Genomic DNA, 20,791 nt, shown 5'->3' on the forward strand with positions numbered 1-20,791 from the left:
CTCATTTAATCAAGAATGTTCCTTAGTTAATACTGGGCATTTTAGATTGCTCATCAGTTAATTCTGTTTTATTTATGTTTATTAAGGTTATAAGTTAATTCTGTTCATAAGTTAACTCTGTTCATTGTAAACTCTGTTCATTGTACTAGTTTGCGCCACACTCTGTGGCCTGTTTATTACTGTTCCCTGTAAACCGATACGATGTGAAAATGGTTATCGGTATATAAAAACCATTAAATAAATAATTAGTTTAATGGCAACATTTAAGACTAATCGGAGAAAATTCTTTTTCACTCAACACACAATAAAGCTCTGGAATTTGTTGCCAGAGGATGTGGTTAGTGCAGTTAGTGTAGCTGGGTTCAAAAAATGTTTGGATAAGTTCTTGGAGGAGAAGTCCATTAATGGCTATTAATCAATTTTACTTAGGGAATAGCCACTGCTATTAATTGCATCAGTAGCATGTGATCTTCTTAGTGTTTGGGTAATTGCAAGGTTCTTGTGGCCTGGTTTTGGCCTCTGTTGGAAACAGGATGCTGGGCTTGATGGACCCTTGGTCTGACCCAGCATGGCAATTTCTTATGTTCTTAACAGATTAGGGAAAGTCAAGATAGTAAAGAATAGTGAAAGCTTGTATAATAAACTATGGTGAATTCCTATATCGGCATCATTATTTGTCTAACTCAGTAAAAGGGTTCAGAGCTAATTAGATTATTATTCAGAAATAACCCTTTAGGTATACCATCAGCTCAACTAAAAAGATTAGCAGAGACAATGGCAAGAACATATGCAGTAGCCATTCCAACACTGTGGAACAGCTGAGGTCTAAAAGCTGAATTAGTTGGTTTACAAAGCAGGTGAGTGCACTGTTCATGCAAGCATTTGGCTCTGGATAATTTGATATATTATTGGTTGTCTGAAAAGCAAGTGATTAATCTAAGTGATGAATTTGGTAAAGTGAGTGTGTTTCATCGATGGAGGTCTCTGGGATACTGGGCCAGAAACATGTATTGTCAATCTGCTGGATATTCTCTTTTTGAGTGTTCTATAAATGACTATAAATATATAAATAAAAAATAATTTATTTTATATTTTTAGAGTAAGTTCAAATTTTTTACGATAAATAAAAACAATTGTGTGTTGATAGTTTTGGTGGAATAAAGGAACTTTTGCGCATAAGTTCACTTTGAATATTGGTGTAACTTATGTGGATCTTTGCTGAAATTGTTTAGCATTTTTCAAAAATATGTAAATATATTATGAAATGTTTCCTTGATGAGGTAGTTTGGAGGTGGTGCTATCTAAAGCCACATATAGATAATTATAGGTGTAACTGCAGAGTAGTTCTGATGATTTTTGTCTTTGCTGGGCTTAAGCAATCAGATTTGCTTTACATGTTTGATGCATTACAGCTCTATACTTCAAAATGTCTATCTGTTTTTCAGTTTCTCCTACAACGATGACAGCTCTTTTACCATGTGCATGTGAGCACCAGGAAAGGTAACATAAATAACTATGATTGTCATTTCATTTTTTAAATATGAAAACATTTATTGAGCAGTTATCCTTGCTTGTATGCTGTGCTGTCTCCTTCTCTTATTTTCTGTCTTCATATATCTTTATCTATATCATTACTTTTTATGCAAAGAGCTAAGTTTGTGTGTTTGGTAGGAAATACCTGGTGGAGGGGATTGTGCATGCAATTTTCAAAAAGCATGCATTGCTGCAAAGTCTGTACATACATTTTACCTGCAAATGTTATACCAATTATTTCTTGGAAATTTTATTAAGAAAAACTACTACAGAGAAATGCAACTCCTTTTTATCTGTGGATATTTTTTCTAACCAAAAGTACATTTTAAGATATGAAAATCCAAAATTATGTGTTCAGTTTACTCCCCCAACCTAGACTTGACCCAAGAATAGTATGGGGATAATTTTCAAAAGGTTTCACACTTGTAAATTCACTTTATCCATGTAAATGGGCTTTTAAAAATTGCAACAATATATGCCATTGACTTGTCCATATGGTTTATTTGCATAGGTGCACTTTACGCGAGTAAATGGCTTTTGAAAAGTGCTAAAATAGTAGCTTACATCTACTCATACAACTCCTTTGAAAATTCATCTAATGTGGGTAAAATAATGTGCCTTATGGAATTACGTGCTTACTTTTACCCACACTTAGGGTGAATAATGTTTAGACAGATGATTTAAGTGGGTACATTTTTATTTTTAACCCAAGGAAATCCCTTTGAAAATTGTCATCTAGATGATTTTACAGGGTAGAAAAACTCCTCTCAGCAACTCAAAATTAAACAAAACTGGGGCTTTAAGTTACTTTTGTAGCAGTGTGGTTGCCTAGTTGGTTGGCAACCAGTACAAAATCTGATTGCTCAGCAAGGCTTTATGATGTCAGTCAGGAGCCCAGCCAAGATACTCCTCTTATTTTTTTTATACACAGACAGACAGACAGACAGACACACACACACACGACTGAACATTATCTTTATTTTGTTTTTTAATATAAAGCATTTCTTCTACAGAATTCTATACCACTTGCTTCTGGAGTTTAGAGTCTGTAAGCCACCTCATGTTAGGCTGATGAATATTCAAAGTGGTCACACTTCCTGGGGAATATAAACTTCTTTGATGAATAAGCTCTAGTTGTTTAATAGCACAGTTATTTATTGTAAAACTCTGTTATAATTGCATGATAGAGTAAGGGCTGGATTTTAAAAGGGTTACGCGCGTAAATCCAGCGGATTTACGTGCGTAACCGGCCTTATGAGCGCCGGGCCCATTTTAAAAAGGCTCGGCGACGTGCATAAAGCCCAGGACGCGTGTAAGTCTCGGGGATTTACAAAAGGGGCAGGGTGGGGGGGGGGGGGGGGCTGGAGGCCTCCGACAAAGCGGCCATTACCGCTGTGTCGGAGATCGCATGCCGGCAGCCTGCCCAGAGGCAGGCGCAAAAGGTAAGACAAAGGACAGGATGGGGGTTAGAGTAGGGCTAGGGAGGGGAAAGGTTAGGGGAAGGTCAGGTTAGGGGGAAGGCAAGTTCCCTTCCAGGCCGCTCCAATTTCGGAGCGGCCTGGGAGGGAACGGGGGAAGGCAGCACGGCTCAGCGCTTGCAAGGTGCACAATTGTGCACCTTGCACAAGCCAAACCAGGATTTTATAACATGCTCGCGCCTGCGCGTGCATGTTATAAAATTGGGTGTACATGTGAATGTGCCGGGTAGCGTGTGAACATGTACACCCACGCGCAACCTTTTAAAATCTACCCCTAAAGTTTTAAAAGTTTTGCATGTTTGAACCAAAAATTTACTGTGCATGCTAAAACATCAATTAACTAATTATAAGCAGAAAAAAAATTGCCCTCTAATCAATCACACACTATTAGAATGTATGCCAACAGAAAAAGTTTACCATGTATATAACATATCACAAAATACCACTTTCATCCCCAAAATAAACATCTCCCACCTAGTGACCACAAAATCCAGCACCACACATATTGGGCACCCTCATAGGAACCATGACTCCCTCCCCCCACACACGCCCCAAAGTAATACTGAGCCTTATATCCCTCCTCAAGAAGTAGTTCTGGATGCCTGGGACACCAATCTTACCCAGAACCATGGTCCCTAGACTTCAATCTCCTTCACAACACCCTGACCCGTTTTGAGGTCCTATGGAATATAAGTTTACTTCTGGAAGATACACAGACACTCTGAAAGTTACTCTGGCAAGAGGGACAAAATAGCCCTCCTGCTGGTATCAGTGCAGCCACCAAACCACATGGCTAGATGGTGCGTCACCAGAGTTCAACCTAGCAGCATCATCTGGCATTAACATTTAGACTTTAGTAGGTCCACAATAAACAGCGAGGAAGCAGTTAGTATAGCTGGGTTTAAAAAAAAGGTTTGGATAAGTTCTTGGAGGAGAAGTCCATTATCTGCTATTAATCAAGTTGACTTTGGGAAAAGCCACTGCTATTAGTAGCATGGGATCTCCATAGTTTTGGGGTATTTGCCAGGTACTTGTAGCCTGGAATGGCCACTGTTGGAAACGGGATGCTGGGCTTGATGGACCCTTGGTCTAACCCAGTATAGAAATGTCTTATGTTCCTATGAACATAATACAGTATTAAAGCTTCATTTTCAGCGATATTCCTTCATTTTCAGTGATATCCCTTCATTTACATGCAGATACATGCTAATTTTAGTCCATATCAGACCCCTGGGTTAGGACGAATGCTAGGTGCTTTTAGTATAAACTTCTATTTTTTTGGGCATGCTAAACTGATGTAGCATGCATACATGCTAACTTTTGGTGCATAGGCCCCCAAGTGAAAGACACATACACTAGCTAGTAATTTAATTGGATTAACTTTTTCAAACATAAAACACCCTGTGCAACTGATAAGAAATAATGCTGAGTGACCGGAAAGAGAGACATAATTGACCCTGCATAAATGAATCCTTATGTATTCTTTCCAAACACAAATTTGCAGCTTCATTATTTATCAACAGTACTTTGCTGTCAATCAGCAAACAGATATAAGATTTGATTTGTCAATAAAATGCCTTCCGTAGAACAGGGCTCTTAAATTATACATCAAATACAGGAACAAGCAACTCCAACATTACCCAGAGCAGTTTTATTTCCTAATTTATCCAATCAGCAATACATATTATTAAGATAAAACAGAAATGCTGACAGTTTGCAATCCATGTATTTTCTGTGATTAAAAAAACATCAATATACAATTTTTATGCCTTTCTCATTCCCATCTCTGAAAGCTCCCAGCCCAGTTATATGTATGGTGTTATACATACCACAACTCCAAACTGTTCTGGTTCACATAGATCTTCATATTCACCCTTTAATTGTGCCAAGGCACTGAGCTCCTTCTGCTCTGGAATATTTTTCACCAGGTTCTAGAAAAAATCCAATATAAGATTTAGCTGTCTGTTTTGAAAGGACAGTTCATACTTGCTAGAAAACAAACAAAATTCTGTATATAACAACGGAGAAAGCAGAGTTGCTTATCTGTAACAAGTATTCTCCAAGGTCAGCAGGATGTTAGTCCTCACACATGGGTGATATCATTGGAAAGGTACTTGAGATCACAAGAACACAACAGCTCAAAGGGAGGTTTTATGAGTTGTGAAAGGACCATGTTGAGATCCCAGGAAACTGCCAGGGGGAAAGTGGGAGGCTTCAACTAAAGCAAACCCCTCATGAACTGGCCAACGAGCGGTTGGCAGGAAATTGGGGAACCATCTGAACACAGATGGATGTCCCTATGAAACTGATGTGAACCCTCACTGAGGTGGTCTGCAGCCCGGACTCAGAGGGAAGCAAGAGAAGGGATCCAAATAGTTACCCTCACACCAGGAAGAAAACCGTTTCTACTTCAGATTATAGGACTTTCTGGTGAAAGTTTTCTGGATTCCAGGAGGACATGGGATATCCCCCTCTGGTAGGCCAAGGGCCTCCACCATCACCCGATCAACATCCAAGCTGTGAGGGCCAGGGTCTGCACACTGGGGTGTGTGTATATGTGGTTTTGTTTTTAGAACTCTAAAAGAAACCTTTACTACCCCATTGGGATTGTTCTCCAGATTGGTAAAACTGTCCTCCTGAATGGATCCATACAAGTGAACTGTCTTCAGATAGAGCAAAGTCGAACAAAAGAAGATAACATATGCCATACTGGGTCAGACCAAGGATCCATCAAGCCCAGTATCATATTTCCAACAGTGGCCAATCTAAGTCACAAGTACCTGGCAGGTTATTCTCTAAACATGTGGGTATGTCTCTACTTGGTGTTGAAGGGAAATCTGTTCCAGATCATTCTAGAAAGATACAAAGGTCCATACTACTTACACACAGGGGTTTCTGAACTTCTGCAGCCCTAATTGTCTGCTCAATTGCAATACTAGAGTTTTAACTACAGTTATAACAACTCCAAGGAAAGATAAGAGAATTTATTTGACTGGTGAATTGCTGTTTTCAGAGAATACCTCTTACATACAAGCATCACAGCTTTAGCTGAATACAAGCAGTTCACCATGGTTACAAAAATGGAATTCCCAGGTTCATTGTCAACAAAAAAAAAAAAAAAAAAGAGGGAAACAGCCAGCCCTGTGGATCAGTGGCAATATTGCACTGGACTTGTGTTTGATTGCCAAGGCAAGTCTTCTTCTCTCTGATCAGCTAGAGTTGGAGATGCAGTACAGGCAATGTTCAAGGTACCTGAAGGGAGAATGTCCTAGACACAGTGCAGGATTGAAGAAGAAGCCCTGGCATTTATATCCACAGCCAAAGACTGTTGCTACAAAGACTAGGTAACGTGAATGGGGAAGAGGATATATAGGGAAAAAATTCTTATGCAGTTGTGAATGAAGAGACATGGCAACAGATTACAGTCCTGAAGCCTAAAGAGGTTCTTTCCCCCAACTCACCCCTCAAAAAAGGCTATTCAGTTTAGAGAAGAGATAACTGAGAGGGGATATTATAGAGGTCTACAAAATCATGAAAGAACTTGAATAGATTAATTCAAATTGGTTATTTACTCTCTCAGATAATAGAAGGACTAGGAGGCATTCCATTAAGTAAGCAAGTAGTGCATTTAAAACAAATAAAAGAAAATTATTTTTCACATCGCAGAGAACCTCTGGAATTCATTGCCAGAGCATGTGATTATAGCAGTTAATGTAACTGGGTTTAAAAAATGTTTGGATAAGTTCAAAGAGGAAAAATCTTTAAACTGCTATCAACCTAATAAATGAAGGTTGACCGACGTGCCGCAAATGCGCAGTAGAGAGCAGCTCTACTGCGCATGTGCGGGCGAGCACGTCGGTCTTAGGCAGCGTCAGGAAAAAAAAACATGGCGGCGGCGGTGGGTGGCAGCAGCGGCGGCGTCGGTAGCGGCGGCGGGAAGGAGGAGAGAGAGAGAAGGAGGGACTGACTGAGTGAGAGGGAGGGAGGGAGTGGGAGGGACGGAGAGAGGGAGTGGGAGGGAGGGACTGAGTGAGAGGGAGGGAGGGATTGAGTGAGGGGGAGGGAGGGGGAGGGAGGGACTGAGTGAGAGGGAGGGAGGGGGAGGGAGGGACTGAGTGAGAGTGAGGGAGGAGTGGGTGAGTGTGTGGGAGGGAGGTAGGGGGTGGGGAAGAGTGAGGGGAGAGGGAGAATGAGGGAGAGGTGAGAGACAGGGATGTGAGTAAGTGGAAGGGGGAGAGGGAGAGGGAGAATGAGGGAGAGGTGAGAGACAGGGATGTGAGTGAGTGGAAGGGGGAGAGGGAGAATGAGGGAGAGGTGAGAGACAGGGATGTGAGTAAGTGGAAGGGTAAGAAGTTGTGGAGCAGAGAAAAAGGGAGTGGAGGAGGGCTGAGGGGGAGGGGATGGGATTGAGAGAGGGTGGGGAGTGACTGAGGGAAGGGGAGAGAGGTGGGAGTGACTGAGGGAAGGGGGAGGGAGGTGAGAGTGAGGGGAAGAAGGCAGTGGGAGACAGAGGGTGAGTAAGACTGAGTGGAGGAAAGGGGAGGAGTGAACGAGGGGAAGGGGGAGAGAGGGAGAAAAAGTGTAGAAGGGTGCTGTGTTAGAAAATGGACTGAAAACAAAATGTAATGTAGCCCGTTTTAACGGGCTTAACGGCTTGTTAATAAATAAGCAATAGCTTGAGATACATTTAGGGGTAGATTTTTAAAAAGCGCGCCTTCGCGTACTTTTGTTGGCGCATCAGGCGCAAACAAAAGTACGCTGGATTTTAGTAGATACGTGAGTAGCCGCGCGTATCCGCTAAAATCCTGGATCGGCGCGCGCAAGGCTGCCAATTTCGTGTAGCCAGCGCGCGCCGAGCCGCGCAGCCTGCCGCCGTTCCCTCCAAGGCCACTCCGAAATCGGAGCAGCCTTGGAGGGAACTCGCTTTCGCCCTCCCCTCACCTTCCCCTCCCTTCCTCTATCTAACCCACCCCCCAGCCCTATCTAGACCCCCCCCCTACCCTTGTCGGGGGATTTACGCCTCCCGGAGGGAGAAGTAAATCCCCGCACGCCAGCGGGCCTCTAGCGCGCTGAGACGGGACCTGGGGGCGGTTCCGGAGGGCGCGGCCATGCCCCCGGACCGCCCCGGGCCAAAACCACGCCCCCGGGCCCGCCCCCGAAACGCCGCATCCCGCCCCCAAAACACCGCGCCGATCCGACACGCCCCCCTCGACACGCCCCCCTCGAAAAACCCTGGGACTTACGCGAGTCCCGGGGCTCTGCGCGCGCCGGTAGGCCTATGGAACATAGGCGCACCAGCATGCGAGCAGGGCTCTTAAAATACGCCCCTTAATGTTTGGGTACTTGCCAAGTACTTGTGATTTGGATTGGCATCTGTTGGAAACTTAATTGGGTACCTGCCAGGTTCCTTATGGCCTGGATTGGCCACTGTTGGAAACAGGATGCTGGGCGTGATGGACCCTTGGTCTGACCCAGTATGGCATATCTTATGTTCTAAACAAGACCACAAATGAGTGAGTGAACATGTTCTTGTATAAAAACATTTGCTATTTTTATTTATATTTCTACAGTGAACTGACATGTAGATATTTTAATATTATGGACATAATTTTCCAAACCTTAAATTGGGGGAGGCATATACGTATACATTTGCACTATTCAGATTGGACTTATCTTTTGTCTGCAGTTTTTGGGTAGGAGGGTGAATTGTTAGAGGTATCAGTGAACTGGTGATTCCAAACTTGCACAACTAAGTATTTTCAAAATAGTATATACGCATACTTTAAAACATACTTAACTCCACATTTAATTTTGGGGTATTATGTACAAATTGCTACAATTATTTTGCAGGTAAAAATACACATAATAGAATCATGATTGGTGGAACAATGGAGATTAAAAGTGTACCTCGTTGACCATCTCAGTCAGGTCAAGGTTATGCTCTAAATCCTGGCCAATTTCTGAGACTAAATGTAAAGAGTCATCCTTCTTTTCAGTAGAAATAAAATTTGATTCTGAGGGAATCTTCAATGTTCGCAAATATATTTCTTAAATAAATCCAAAGTCGCACAGTTTATATAATACAGCATAGTTCAACTATGAAAGTGCATGTGTAAGTTTCAGTATGTGCTAATATTTTTAATGCAATGAAAGCATTTAGTTTCTCAGTTTTATACACATATATGTGAAAAAATAACATGTATGTGCAAAACCCTGATTTATATGTGGAGGCAGGTATATTTTAAAATATGTGCATGTACTTGAAATCTCCAATTTGCCAATACCTTCTCTGCTTCCCTTAGTTGACTCCCATTCACCTAAGCTTTCTAGAATTTCATCCTGAACTCCCCCCAGATCAACCCAAAAATAGCAGACAACTTTTTCACATGCCCAAAATAATCAAAAGGTTTAAAATTGCATGAATAATTTGGATAATACATTCATATAATTCTTTCATAAAATAGGAACACGTGCTTCTTGATTGTGACCAAGAACTCCCAGACAATCCCATTTTTGCACTGGTAAATGTGTATGCAAAATTTAAAATACACAAGCACTTTTGATGGTTATAAAATTGCATATATGCCAATAGAGGCTACTTACACAAACATGCTAATTTTTCATGTATATCACCCTTTGAAAATTTACTCAGCTGTGCACAGTTTTTTGTAGAAAGACGTTAACCAATCAGAAAATGAAATGGAAAAATAAAATAGACTTTCTAGGGGATTTAGTCCACACTAGACAGAAGGGAGAGCACTATCAAAATTTCAGATAAACTCAGGCATTTTATTACATCTCTCTCAACATCCAGATTATGAGGAGCAGCTACTAGATTCCTGGGGTGGAGTAATCTTTGTTTCTGAGTGATTAAAGTTAGGCAAGACTCCGACTCCATCAGCCTCTTCATGGTTAAGTCCACTAAAGGTATGGGAGGATATATAGACAAAAGATATGCTCCTCAATGAAGGGAGAAAGTGTCTGCCACTAGCTTGTTTTCTGATCTCCAAAAGCATAAAACTAATAACTTTTTTCTTCTAGTTTGTTGCAAGTAGATCTCTTTCAGCTGCACCCCACTCAAGGAAAATCCTGTTTTCACTCCTGGAGATCAGAGACTCTCAGAGAACTGATGACTGGGCCTATCTGCAAGGATGTTCTCACAGACTGCTAGACATGTGGTTCTTAGCGTCAATCCATGAGAAATGGCTTACTTCCATATGTTGCCGATCTTCTGTCACAGGAAAATGGTGCTTTCTCTCTGCTGTTTCAAGCAGAACATGACCACATACAAATCCATATTCAGTAACCCGGTAAGTTTGGCCAGATAACTCTAGATCTAGCAGACTATATAACTGATTAGGTGTTGTTATCCAGGTATATGTACCCGGGTAACCTTGGTAAGTTTGGCCAGATAACTCTAGATCTAGCAGGCTATATAACTGATTAGGTGTTAAGTTATCCAGGTATATGTACCCGGGTAACCTTAATTTTAACCAGCTATAATAGAGATATAGCTGATTAAGAACCAAAAAATCCATTCTAGACAGCAGACCTAGTCCCCTACCCCCCATAGTAAGTAAAAAAGAGGGTATAGTTCTTGATCCCCCCCCCCCTTCCCTTTAAGCCCACATAAGAGTTTAAATAGTTTGTAGGACATAGCACCATGAAAAGCTTCTCCCTCACCCCATAATATTGAAAATGCCACCTGGGCTCCATTTCCCTCCAAGCTTCCATTCCACACACCATTCCACAACCCCTAAGACAGTTCTTCCATTCCACCCCAAGTCCCCAGAATCCACAAGCCCTCTCGGAGCATGGTACATTCAAACTACTTTAAGTAAAATCCAGAATTACTGTAATGTACTCAATCGTCAAAAAATGTGAACTCATGGCTACAGAAAAACAAGCCTAATACAGCACACATACACACTGTATCTTCAACATTTTTTCCATAATTTCCAGATTCTAATGTAAGACTGCAAGAAGATAAGTCTAACTTATAGGTTAGCCTAATAATCATTAAATCAAGACTGTTCAGGGCTCCCAAATGTAAAATAAATCCAGTGATCTACAGAAAGAATAAGATTATTTTAAGACTTACATATTTCATGCATGTATATGGCCATAAGCAAATCTAGCCCATTGTTGTATTACTTGTTGCATATAACATATGTGCAAGTTATAAAATACGTGCAACTCTTCCATGGAACATTTGTACATATTTATAAAATACATGCAACTAGATATTGAAATTAGAAGGATAAGTTCCGATATAACTGCTACATGGTGGATTTGCTGTCACAAATATCTTAAAAGCATTACTTACTTGGCTAAATAAAATGGGCAGATAAGTCTCAAATAGAGCTACTTATCCGGCTAAGGGCCTCAATTACTAAACATTTTTCTCCATAGAAACAGAATGGGGGAACAGCTTTATTAAATCAGGCTCTAAGATAGCTGTCTATGTCTCAAATACAGCTACTTATTTTGCTTAGAGCAACTTATTTGGATAAGTCTCAAAAAGAGTAACGTTTCCAATTAAGTAGCTCTATTTGAGACTTATCCGGCAATCTTACTCAACTGGATAAGTAGCCTTTTAAGAACTATCCGGCTATCTTACTTAGCCAGATAAATAGCGTATGTTTAGACTTATTCAGCTAAGTGTTGGCGATGTGCATGGTTATTGATTTTCTATTTCAAAAATATAAGCATGGAAATTTTGCATGCAAAATGTAAGTAGGACTTCGCCTGGGTAATTGTTTTTTATGCATACAAGTCAGCAAATTTTCTACCAAATGCATGCAGTGGTAAAATTAGCAGTTTGTCTAATTTGACCAGACTTTCTTCAGGTCATCAGGACTTTCCTGGCTCATCATCCCAAACTTCCCAATTCACCAGACCCCCCACCCAGTCAGTACTTCACAATAAAGAAGTTTAATATTACTTACGCTAGATAATGAGAAGGTGAAAATATGTGTGAGAATGTTGTCAAATCTACATGTGTAAATCTCTTATAACATAGCAACTTGCATGCATAAATGTTGGCCCTGACCTGTGAACTTTTATTTACACATGTGTGCGTGAGTTTTATAAAACAGAATGTACATGAGTACATTCTATATACATACATATTTCCTAATTGCTACGTACCCCATCCCCCAAAAATAAGACCTAGTAGAGGTTTTGCTGAATTGCTAAATATAAGACCTCCCCCTAAAGTAAGTCCTAGCAAAGTTTGTATTTGGGAGCATGCCCGTCGCACAGAACACCAGAGCATGCAGCTGTGATTTTTTTACCCTGCAGGATTCACAGTTAGTTGTAATCACAAACCAGCATAACCAGACAACTATTCAGAATATAATAAATGTTCATTTTTTTGTTCAACAATATATGTGAATTCTTCTTCATGGAAAAATAAGACATCTCCTGAAAATAAGGCCTAGTGCATCTTTGGTAGCAAAAAATAATATAAGACACTGTCTTATTTTCGGGGAAACAGGGTATAACATTTTGAAATTATACTTTTAAGTTGTTTACAAGAAAATGTAAGCCACACATTGCTATTATCTATGAACTTGGGAGAACAATGCCACTGTGGAAGAAGTAATGCCACTGGAAAGAAACTGCAAGAAATGATTGTGGGACAATAAGAAATTTATCTATCACATCAGCGGACACGTAAAGGCGAATTTTCAAAAGGCGGCAATCATATAAATTAGCATATATGCTATTTTATAAACCTCAAAAATACATGCATAAGGGTTTATGAGTAAATTTGTGTGTATAAAAAAGTAGTAGTCTAGGGGCATTTCATGCAAGGCCAGCATTTATGCATGTAAGATGATATTTTACAAGAAATTTAAGCATGAAATGTTGGCAGCTTTCTCATGTATATTTACACCTGCTGTTCATCTGGCATGATTATAAATGTCTTTAAAGACCCTGCAACAGTGCCCAAGGGGAGCAGGACACAATAGGGGCAGAAGAGACCAGAGGGAATTGGCAGGCAGGCAGGTATGGGTTAAGATGAGGAGAGGGATGGGGCAGGATGAGAAGCGGGTTTAGGAGGGGGGGAGGGGGACCTGGGATAGCTTGCGTTTGGTTGAGTGGGAGGTATGAAATGCTAGACTCCAGGCAGGAGATCCCTCTTTTCTTGTCGGCTGGGCAGGTTGTTCCAGCTGAGCGTACCAGCACAACTTACCCAGCTGGGTGTTCCCCCCCTCCCCGCACAGTATTGGCAGTGTGTTTTTTTGGCTGGCAGAGGTCTACTTGATCACTGTGCTCTGAGCAGGGCATCGTTATTAGAACTGATTCCTTGTGCACAGCCATCGGAACAGAGCTGAGCAAGGGGAAGCAGCGATGGCATTGCAACATGGCGTCTGCGGTGGAAGGTGCACACAGGAGCTTGCGGAGGTAGGACAACTTCAGGATATATATATATTAAAAAAACATAATACAAAAAAAATAAGTCAAAGGTTTTACTATCCTCATGACCCGGCAACCGGCAGTGAGAAAGCGAGGGAGCATGCAGAGCTTGAGGCAAGGATGGGAAGCCATGAGAGGAACTTGCAATTTGGGTCCATATGCTCTGTCAGGAAAGGGGAGGTTAAACAGTGGCCATGTAGGTAGTAATTTAAAGGAGTAGCATTCGCCTTCCTTTGAAGTCGGTGTTATGTTGCAGAACTAATATTATAATTTAGTTGGCACATCATGCAACGCTATGGTGGCAGCTTTGTTTGGGAGCAGAGGGGAAGAACTGTAGTAACTGGGTTCAGCATCAGGAGGGATGGGTCGACGATTGGGTTGGGGATAGGGTTGTGAACTTTTTCACAGAACAGGACTGGACACTCAAGAGATGAGAGGCTGGGACCCTCATTTACATAAATTTGCTGAGGAAAAAGGACAGGGAGGGGGGTCGAGAGCAAGAGGCAGGGCTGTCGGAAGCACTAAGTGAGTTAGGCCTGGGCACGAGCCATATGGGGCTATGAGCGGCGGTGGCAAGGAGGAGTGGAGATTCAAATTCCACTCCTCTTTGCTGCTACCATTCACGGCCCAAAAAAAACGAAAAGTAGGAGTCAGGGTGGCGATCGGGGGGAGGGGGGGGGCACAAGGCAGAAGGTGCTTAGTGCACCTAATCTCCTTACACTGGCCCTGGCAAGAGGAAGTGGGAATAGGAATACATAGAAGAGGATGGGGAGAAAGGAGGAGGCTGGGGGGGGGGGGGGAGAAAAGCCCCTCCCCTCCAACAGCTTTTTCCTCCTTCAGCAAAACCCCATTTAGTCCCCCATTCTCTCTCTACTTTCTATCTCTTTCCCCCATCTCTTCAGCCTCCCTTCTACTTTGCCCTATTTTATCTGCACCTCATTCCCTCTACAGTCCTCTTGCTCTTTTTAGTGCCCTACCCCACCCCCCTGCTTTGCTCCCCAGACACCATCTCTCCCCAGTCCCCCCATCCATTTTCCATACCTCTGGTCCCTGTCCTGATGGTTGCAAGTCTGCCTTGGATTGAAGACAGTGGTGCTGAGCTGGACAGCAGCAGATCCCCATGTATTGATGGCAGGCAGCAAGGCCCTGCCGAGTCCCACATGCAGCATGGCAAAACTAAGGCAGCAGTTCCCTTGCTGCAGTGTGCACTTAGAGATACAACACAGCTGACAGGGCAAGAATCAGGGAAGGCTGAGACTTACCAGCAGCACCAGAAAGAAGGGTGAAAACATAAATTTATATATATATATATATATATATATATATATATATATATATATATATTTATTTATTTTTTAACTTGCTTGCAGCGGAAATTACATCTTGATGTAAGTTCTGTTGTAAGTAAGTTGCAGGCAGGGGAGGATCAAACCTCACCTTGTCAATCATTCACTGGCAGCAGCTCTCTAATTGGTGGGGTAGGTGGGAATCATAGCCCCAAAGGACCACCCCTTTCTGATGCTCATGCCCTATAGGCTGTGAGTCTGAGCATGTTCAGAAGCCACTTTTGTTTCCTACATGTGTCCAGGCAGCCGATTGGTGCAGCAGCCAGAAGGAAAACATAATCTGATTGGTCCCTGAATCAGGTCTATATAATCGGATTGGTCTCTGCTAAGGGACAATCAGATTATATTTCCTTCTGGCTGCTGCACCAATCGGCTGGCTGGACAAGTGTGGCCATCATTTTCTAACTCTGCTGCCTGCCTTGAACGGACACTCTACAGCTGACGGGAAAAACCAGACTGTCCGGTCCAAAACTAGGCAGTTGGTTATCCTGGTTGGGGATGTGCCGTGTCCACAGGTTACCTTTTTAATTATATGCCTAGTATGGCAGTGGCCATCTTTGTTGTGGTTGCTTGTGCTGGGCAGCAGCCATTTTTGTTGTGGGCATTTGTATGTAGTGGAGGCCATCTTTGTAAAGAGAAAATGGATGAATGCCAGCTGCCATTTTTGTATGGGGCAGAGAATTGCAGGCGACCATTTTATGTAAGTTACGTTGCACTTCTAAGCAGGCGACAGCCACCTTAGGGATTTATGATCATCAGCTCTTGCAAGAGATTTCCTACAAGCAGCCTGGACGTGGGAGGATGCAGCATTTACTTAGGGAATCCTACAAAAAAAAGAAAGAAAGAAAGAAAGAAAGAAAGCTTGCCAGTATACATCTATTAGGCATGGTATGTACATGTAGTTGTGTCAGCATGGCTGGGAGGGGCAATTATTATTTCCTTTCTTTCCAGTTGTCCTAAAAGGCTTATGATCCTGGAGACTTCCTGCTGGCCACAGCACAAAAAATAAAAGGGGGAAAAGACACTTTTAACAGACATGAACATTGTAATATTGTGTTGTATCCTTCACTTCCAGCATTATTATTACAATCTAGGCTCTGAGGAAGGATTTGCATGCCTGCAAAGAAGTATAAAACATCCATTGCTCCCAAAGGTTCAAAATCTCACGCTAAATGTAGTAGGTCCTGGGGATCAATACCAAGTAATGGGCCGACAATTGTGGGGACAGTGCGAAGGCTATCCCATCGCTCAATGTCACCTGGTGAGGGGCAGCAGACTGCTAAACTGTAACTCCCCACACACACTAACGCCATGCAGGGGTAAAGACAGGTCCAGCCCAGGCTAGCAGGATCTAGAAGATCTAATGTTGGAGTTTAGTCAGCAAGTGGAGTTGCATGGTACGGCCAGGATTTGGCACTGCATGTTTGGTACGACAGTGCCTAACAATAGCTGCCAGCTAGAAGGGCCAGCATTTTTCCTCAAAAGCCTGTGTCATGTCTCTAGTCCCAAGGGTAGCACGGGTCTGCAAGAAATGGACCAAGAGAAGACACTGGTTATGCTCAGTGACCCTAACTCTTATCCTGACAGCAATGGTGAGAAGCAGGCTTTAGCTACGATTATGAAGTCATTCAAGGGGAAGTGTGTGTGGGGGAGGGGGCGGGAAAAGCCAGCTCAGCTGTGATTTCGGGTGCAGGTACAGGTTCCACAGCTGGCCCCCAGAACATTAGTTCTTCCAAGTGGGCTACCCCTGTACAGTCAAGCTCAACAGTGCTGCATAGAGAGGAGTTTTTGTGTGGAGTTAATTCTTTAGCTTAAAGTATGCCTAAGAAAATTTATCTTAAAGTATGCCTAAGAAAATTAAGAAAAAAAAATTGGAAGTGTGAATGTATAGATATATTTACTCTATTGAATCAGAGACCACAATAGTGACAAAAGCAAAGTGAAAGATAGAGGTATTTTGAGGGGGGGAAGGCAAAAGAGAAGAGACCCAAAATTTTAAAGAATATCCCCAGTTGGGTCGCAGCGTTTCACATTTTCATAAGTGTCATTGTGGAGTGTGAACCAGAGCAGATGCCTTTCTCCATAAAATATTTAGATACTATCTTGAAAGCGCAAAAGTGGGGAGGGTAGGCATGACCAAACTACGATATTAAGTTTAGGAGGAGCATGGCAGAGGATAACTCCCCATCTGGTGGAAACATCGGGTGTTGGACTTTTGGCTGGATGAGCTGACTATGCATAGATCATCGGGCTTGGACAGGCCAGGGTACAGTGCCGGTAGATCGGGGATAGCTATAATCAGGGAGGTGGATGATCGTGCTAAATTAGCAAATTTTGATATTGAGTCCGCCTTTCACCTACTACCTGTTCATCTGTGCTCTTTTCAACTCCTCGGTTTTCAATTTACTGGTCAGTTGTACTTTGACAGGTGCATCCCGATGGGTTGCTCGATCTCATGTGCATATTTTGAACTGCTCGCTCTTTTCTGCACCGGGTGGTCGAGCAGCAGTCGGGATACACATGCATCATACACTACCTGGATGATTTAAAGATTTTCAGTAGACACATGCAGGAATGTAGATACCTCAACCACTTTTTAAAGTGCCGTTGCAGAGTTTGGTGTTCTGCTAGCCAAGGAGAAAACAGAAGGGCCACCGAGGTAAATCATTTTCCAAGGGATAGAGCTGGACATGCAGAACCAGAAATCTAGATTACCAAGCAACAAGATCTTAGAATTGCATGACGCTATTAGGGATGTGTGCAGGGCTACAAAAGAGACATTGTGACAGGTTCAGTCCCTCATTGGACTATGTAATTTTGCATCATGAGTAATTCCAATGGGAGGACATTTGTGAGCAGGCTAGCCTTTATCAAACCAGGGGTCGTAAGGAAACATCACCACATCAGAGTTACTAGGGTGATCTGACAGGATATGCAGGTATAGGACTGATTTCATTGGGATGGCCTTTTGTCAGTCCCTGCCAAGAGAAAACAATGAATTAGAAGAAGAGTGTTCCAAACCATGGCCTGCAGAGTGGGATATGTGTAGAATCATTAAAGATTTAACCTTTATGGAGCTTATTTCTATTGCTGTTGCCCTAAAGCTTTGGGCAGACATTTATTTAGGGCCAGAATTATTTTTAGATCTGACATGTCTGTAGTCTAATTAATCAATAGGCTCTCTGCAAACATGCTCATTAAGCACTTAGTGCTCACTTGCCTGCAATTTAACATCACATGTCGCACAGCACATATTCCAGATTTGGAGAATAATATTGTCAATTCTCTTTCCTGCTTTAAGTGGGCTTCTTTCAGGTGCTTTACTCCAGAGGCAGATCATTTCCCAACCCCAGTACCGAAGGAGATATGGCACCTTGGCTCTCCTACATTTGGGGATTGATCCTGGGTTCCCTGGTAGATAAAAAATGGAGGAGCTACTGTCAAGCACTATCTGACTTTCAGGCTTTCCTCTTGGAGGAGGGCAGATCATAAGCCTGGCCCATTCTTGTGCAAAGCTTGATTCAATACATCTTTTACTGCAAAGCCCGGGGCTGGTGAGATCAGTAGCTAGCTACCTAGCAGGCCTGTCATTCATCTCGAGGGTGTTGGAACTCCATAGCCCCTCAGTGCAATTCCCTTTCAGGAGGCTCATGATGGGGTGGGCTAGAGAGAAGGGAAGCCCACGGGACAAGATGCGACCCATCTACTAGAGGTGTTAAATGGTGTCTGCTTTGACAGTTTCAAGGCTTGCCTGTTTTGCTGTGCTTTTAACCTCGCTTTCTTTAGGCGCTATGGGTGAGAAAGTTGGTTGCCCACTCATCTGCTAGGCCAGGTGTTGCAAGACTCTAGTTAGATGATATAAATTTTAGGCATGATGAGTTGGTACTTGCCAGTCATAGGTCCAAAATGGATCAGAGTAGAAAAGGTTCCAAAATAGTCTTATGGTGATGGGCAGGGGAAAGTACATGCCCAATTTATTGCATAGGGCGTTATCTAGGGCAGTGACCTCATACAGATGGGTAGCCCCTTGTGCATGCTGATGGTAGCCAACTAACTCCGTACCAGTTTGGGAAAGTGCTCGGGCTGGCTCTACAGGTGATTGGTGTTTCTAGGGAACGTTAAAATTCACACTCCTTTTGGACTGGGGCGGCCACCATGGCTGCAGAGTTTGTCTTGCAACCAGCGGCGATGATGTGGGCACATGGTGCTCAAGGAGGTTAAAACTGTACGTCAGACCACAGGACTATTTCTTGCATTAATCACTATCCTGCTTACTCTTTTTCCAGGTTCATCAACAAAAATGTGCATCGTCTGGATTACAGAGCATTAGTATTTGCAATGGGCGCATAAGAGAGCCATGAGCCAGCCATTGGTTGAACACCTGGGCAAGGGACATCGTCGAACACTGATTTGGAAAAGAATACTGGGGATGAGGTCTGCCCAACTGATGCCAACTATTCTGCAGATGCCCAAGACCTATCCACTCCCACCCACCCCCCCCCCCATTCTACTGATTGTCCATTTAGGAGGTAATGATTTGGCAACTACGTGCAGTGTTGAGCTAATACAAAAAATGCAAAAAGATCTAATTGTAATTTCTGGATGGTTTCCACAATCAGTCATTGTATGGTCCTGCATCACCCCAGAGGGTTCTGGAGAGGAGAATGTTTGAACCAGGCATTGGATAGAGCAAGGAGAAAGATCAATAAATGGATGTGCAGATTCAAGCCCATAGTTTACGGGCTGTATATCCAGCATGATCTCTTACATAAGAGCCCGGGAATGATCTGACAAGACAGAGCAATTTGTTGGACAAAGGCTAGGATATTTTTAACAGCGATTTACACGATGTGTTAGACACTTTGCTTGACTTTGCAGGCGTTAAATTCTCAGCAGCCCAAAAAGGTGTACAGAAAAGTAGAAAATACTGCTTTTGTGTACACCCTCCAACTTAATATACTAGCAATATTAAGTTGGAGAAACCAAACTTAAAAAAAAAAAAAATAAACAAAAAAAACATTTAAAAAAATGTGCCGGCTAGACAGATTAGGAAAAAAGATGCTCAAGTTTACCGGCATCCATTTTCCTAATCCATGGCTGACAGCGGGTTCGGAAAACTGACGCTCAAAATTGAGCATCTGTTTTCTGAACCCGCTGACAGCCACCTCTACTGGGCCAAGGATGCACTAGGGGCATGTAATCGTGCCTAGTGCCTCCTTTTAGCATGACCCCTCATTTAAATACAGGATCGTGTGCCAGAGAGAGGTGGCAGAGCACTTGTTGGGAGAGCGGGCGCTCAACAGTCAGGACCCGTATTCCCATGGATCTTACAGAATCAGCCTGTAAGTGTAAAATATTTACTGGTTTGGTCTGGGTGAAATAGGGAGCTGTTAAGGTTTAAGAGCGAGGATGGTCTAGATGACCTACAGATGGATTAGGAAAACTGGAAGATGAATTCATAGAACTGGTAATTTAATAGAAGTCCACCTGTTGGGAAATCTGCAGTCCTAAGGGGGGGATAAATCCATGCAAATTACATAATTAAGATGTCCCCATGTATATGTTCAAATTAAGTAGTATAAATATTTACACAGAGCAGTTGCAAGACACTTAGCCATATAAATTCTGACTTATCCTGCTAAGTAGCCGCAAAACTGCCAGTTAGCAGGATAGAATAGAACTTATTTGGCCAATTAGAATATCTATTCACACATATATTTTACGTGTGCAAATTATGCAGGGTATATTTACGTATATTAGACATCTCATACGTATATGATACATGCTGGTTATAAAATACTGGGGTACATTATGTATGTGCAAATGGGCAGGTACACGACTTTTAAAGTTATCATTCCCATATTCACATGCCACTTCTGATATTTTCACAAGAAGTAACAACATACTCAATAAGAGAGTAAGTTTATAACTGAACATAGGGGCTAAAGTAAATGAGTAAAAAGTACTTGCTAATTTTAACCCAAATTTTCAAAGGAGACATGCGCATAA

General features: G+C 42.4%; 1 protein-coding gene across 1 annotated transcript in view; it reads right to left on the reverse strand.

Moving 5' to 3' along the window:
• DIAPH2 (diaphanous related formin 2) overlaps positions 1 to 20,791 on the reverse strand; it is a 2,404,298-nt gene that overhangs the window by 1,122,893 nt on the left and 1,260,614 nt on the right. Inside the window, exon 21 of the mRNA XM_029607438.1 lies at positions 4,841 to 4,942. Coding sequence (XP_029463298.1) covers positions 4,841 to 4,942 — 102 coding nt within the window. The remainder of the gene's footprint in view (positions 1 to 4,840; positions 4,943 to 20,791) is intronic.

The sequence above is a fragment of the Rhinatrema bivittatum genome, chromosome 6 (assembly GCF_901001135.1).
Source record: "Rhinatrema bivittatum chromosome 6, aRhiBiv1.1, whole genome shotgun sequence".
NCBI lineage: Eukaryota > Metazoa > Chordata > Amphibia > Gymnophiona > Rhinatrematidae > Rhinatrema > Rhinatrema bivittatum.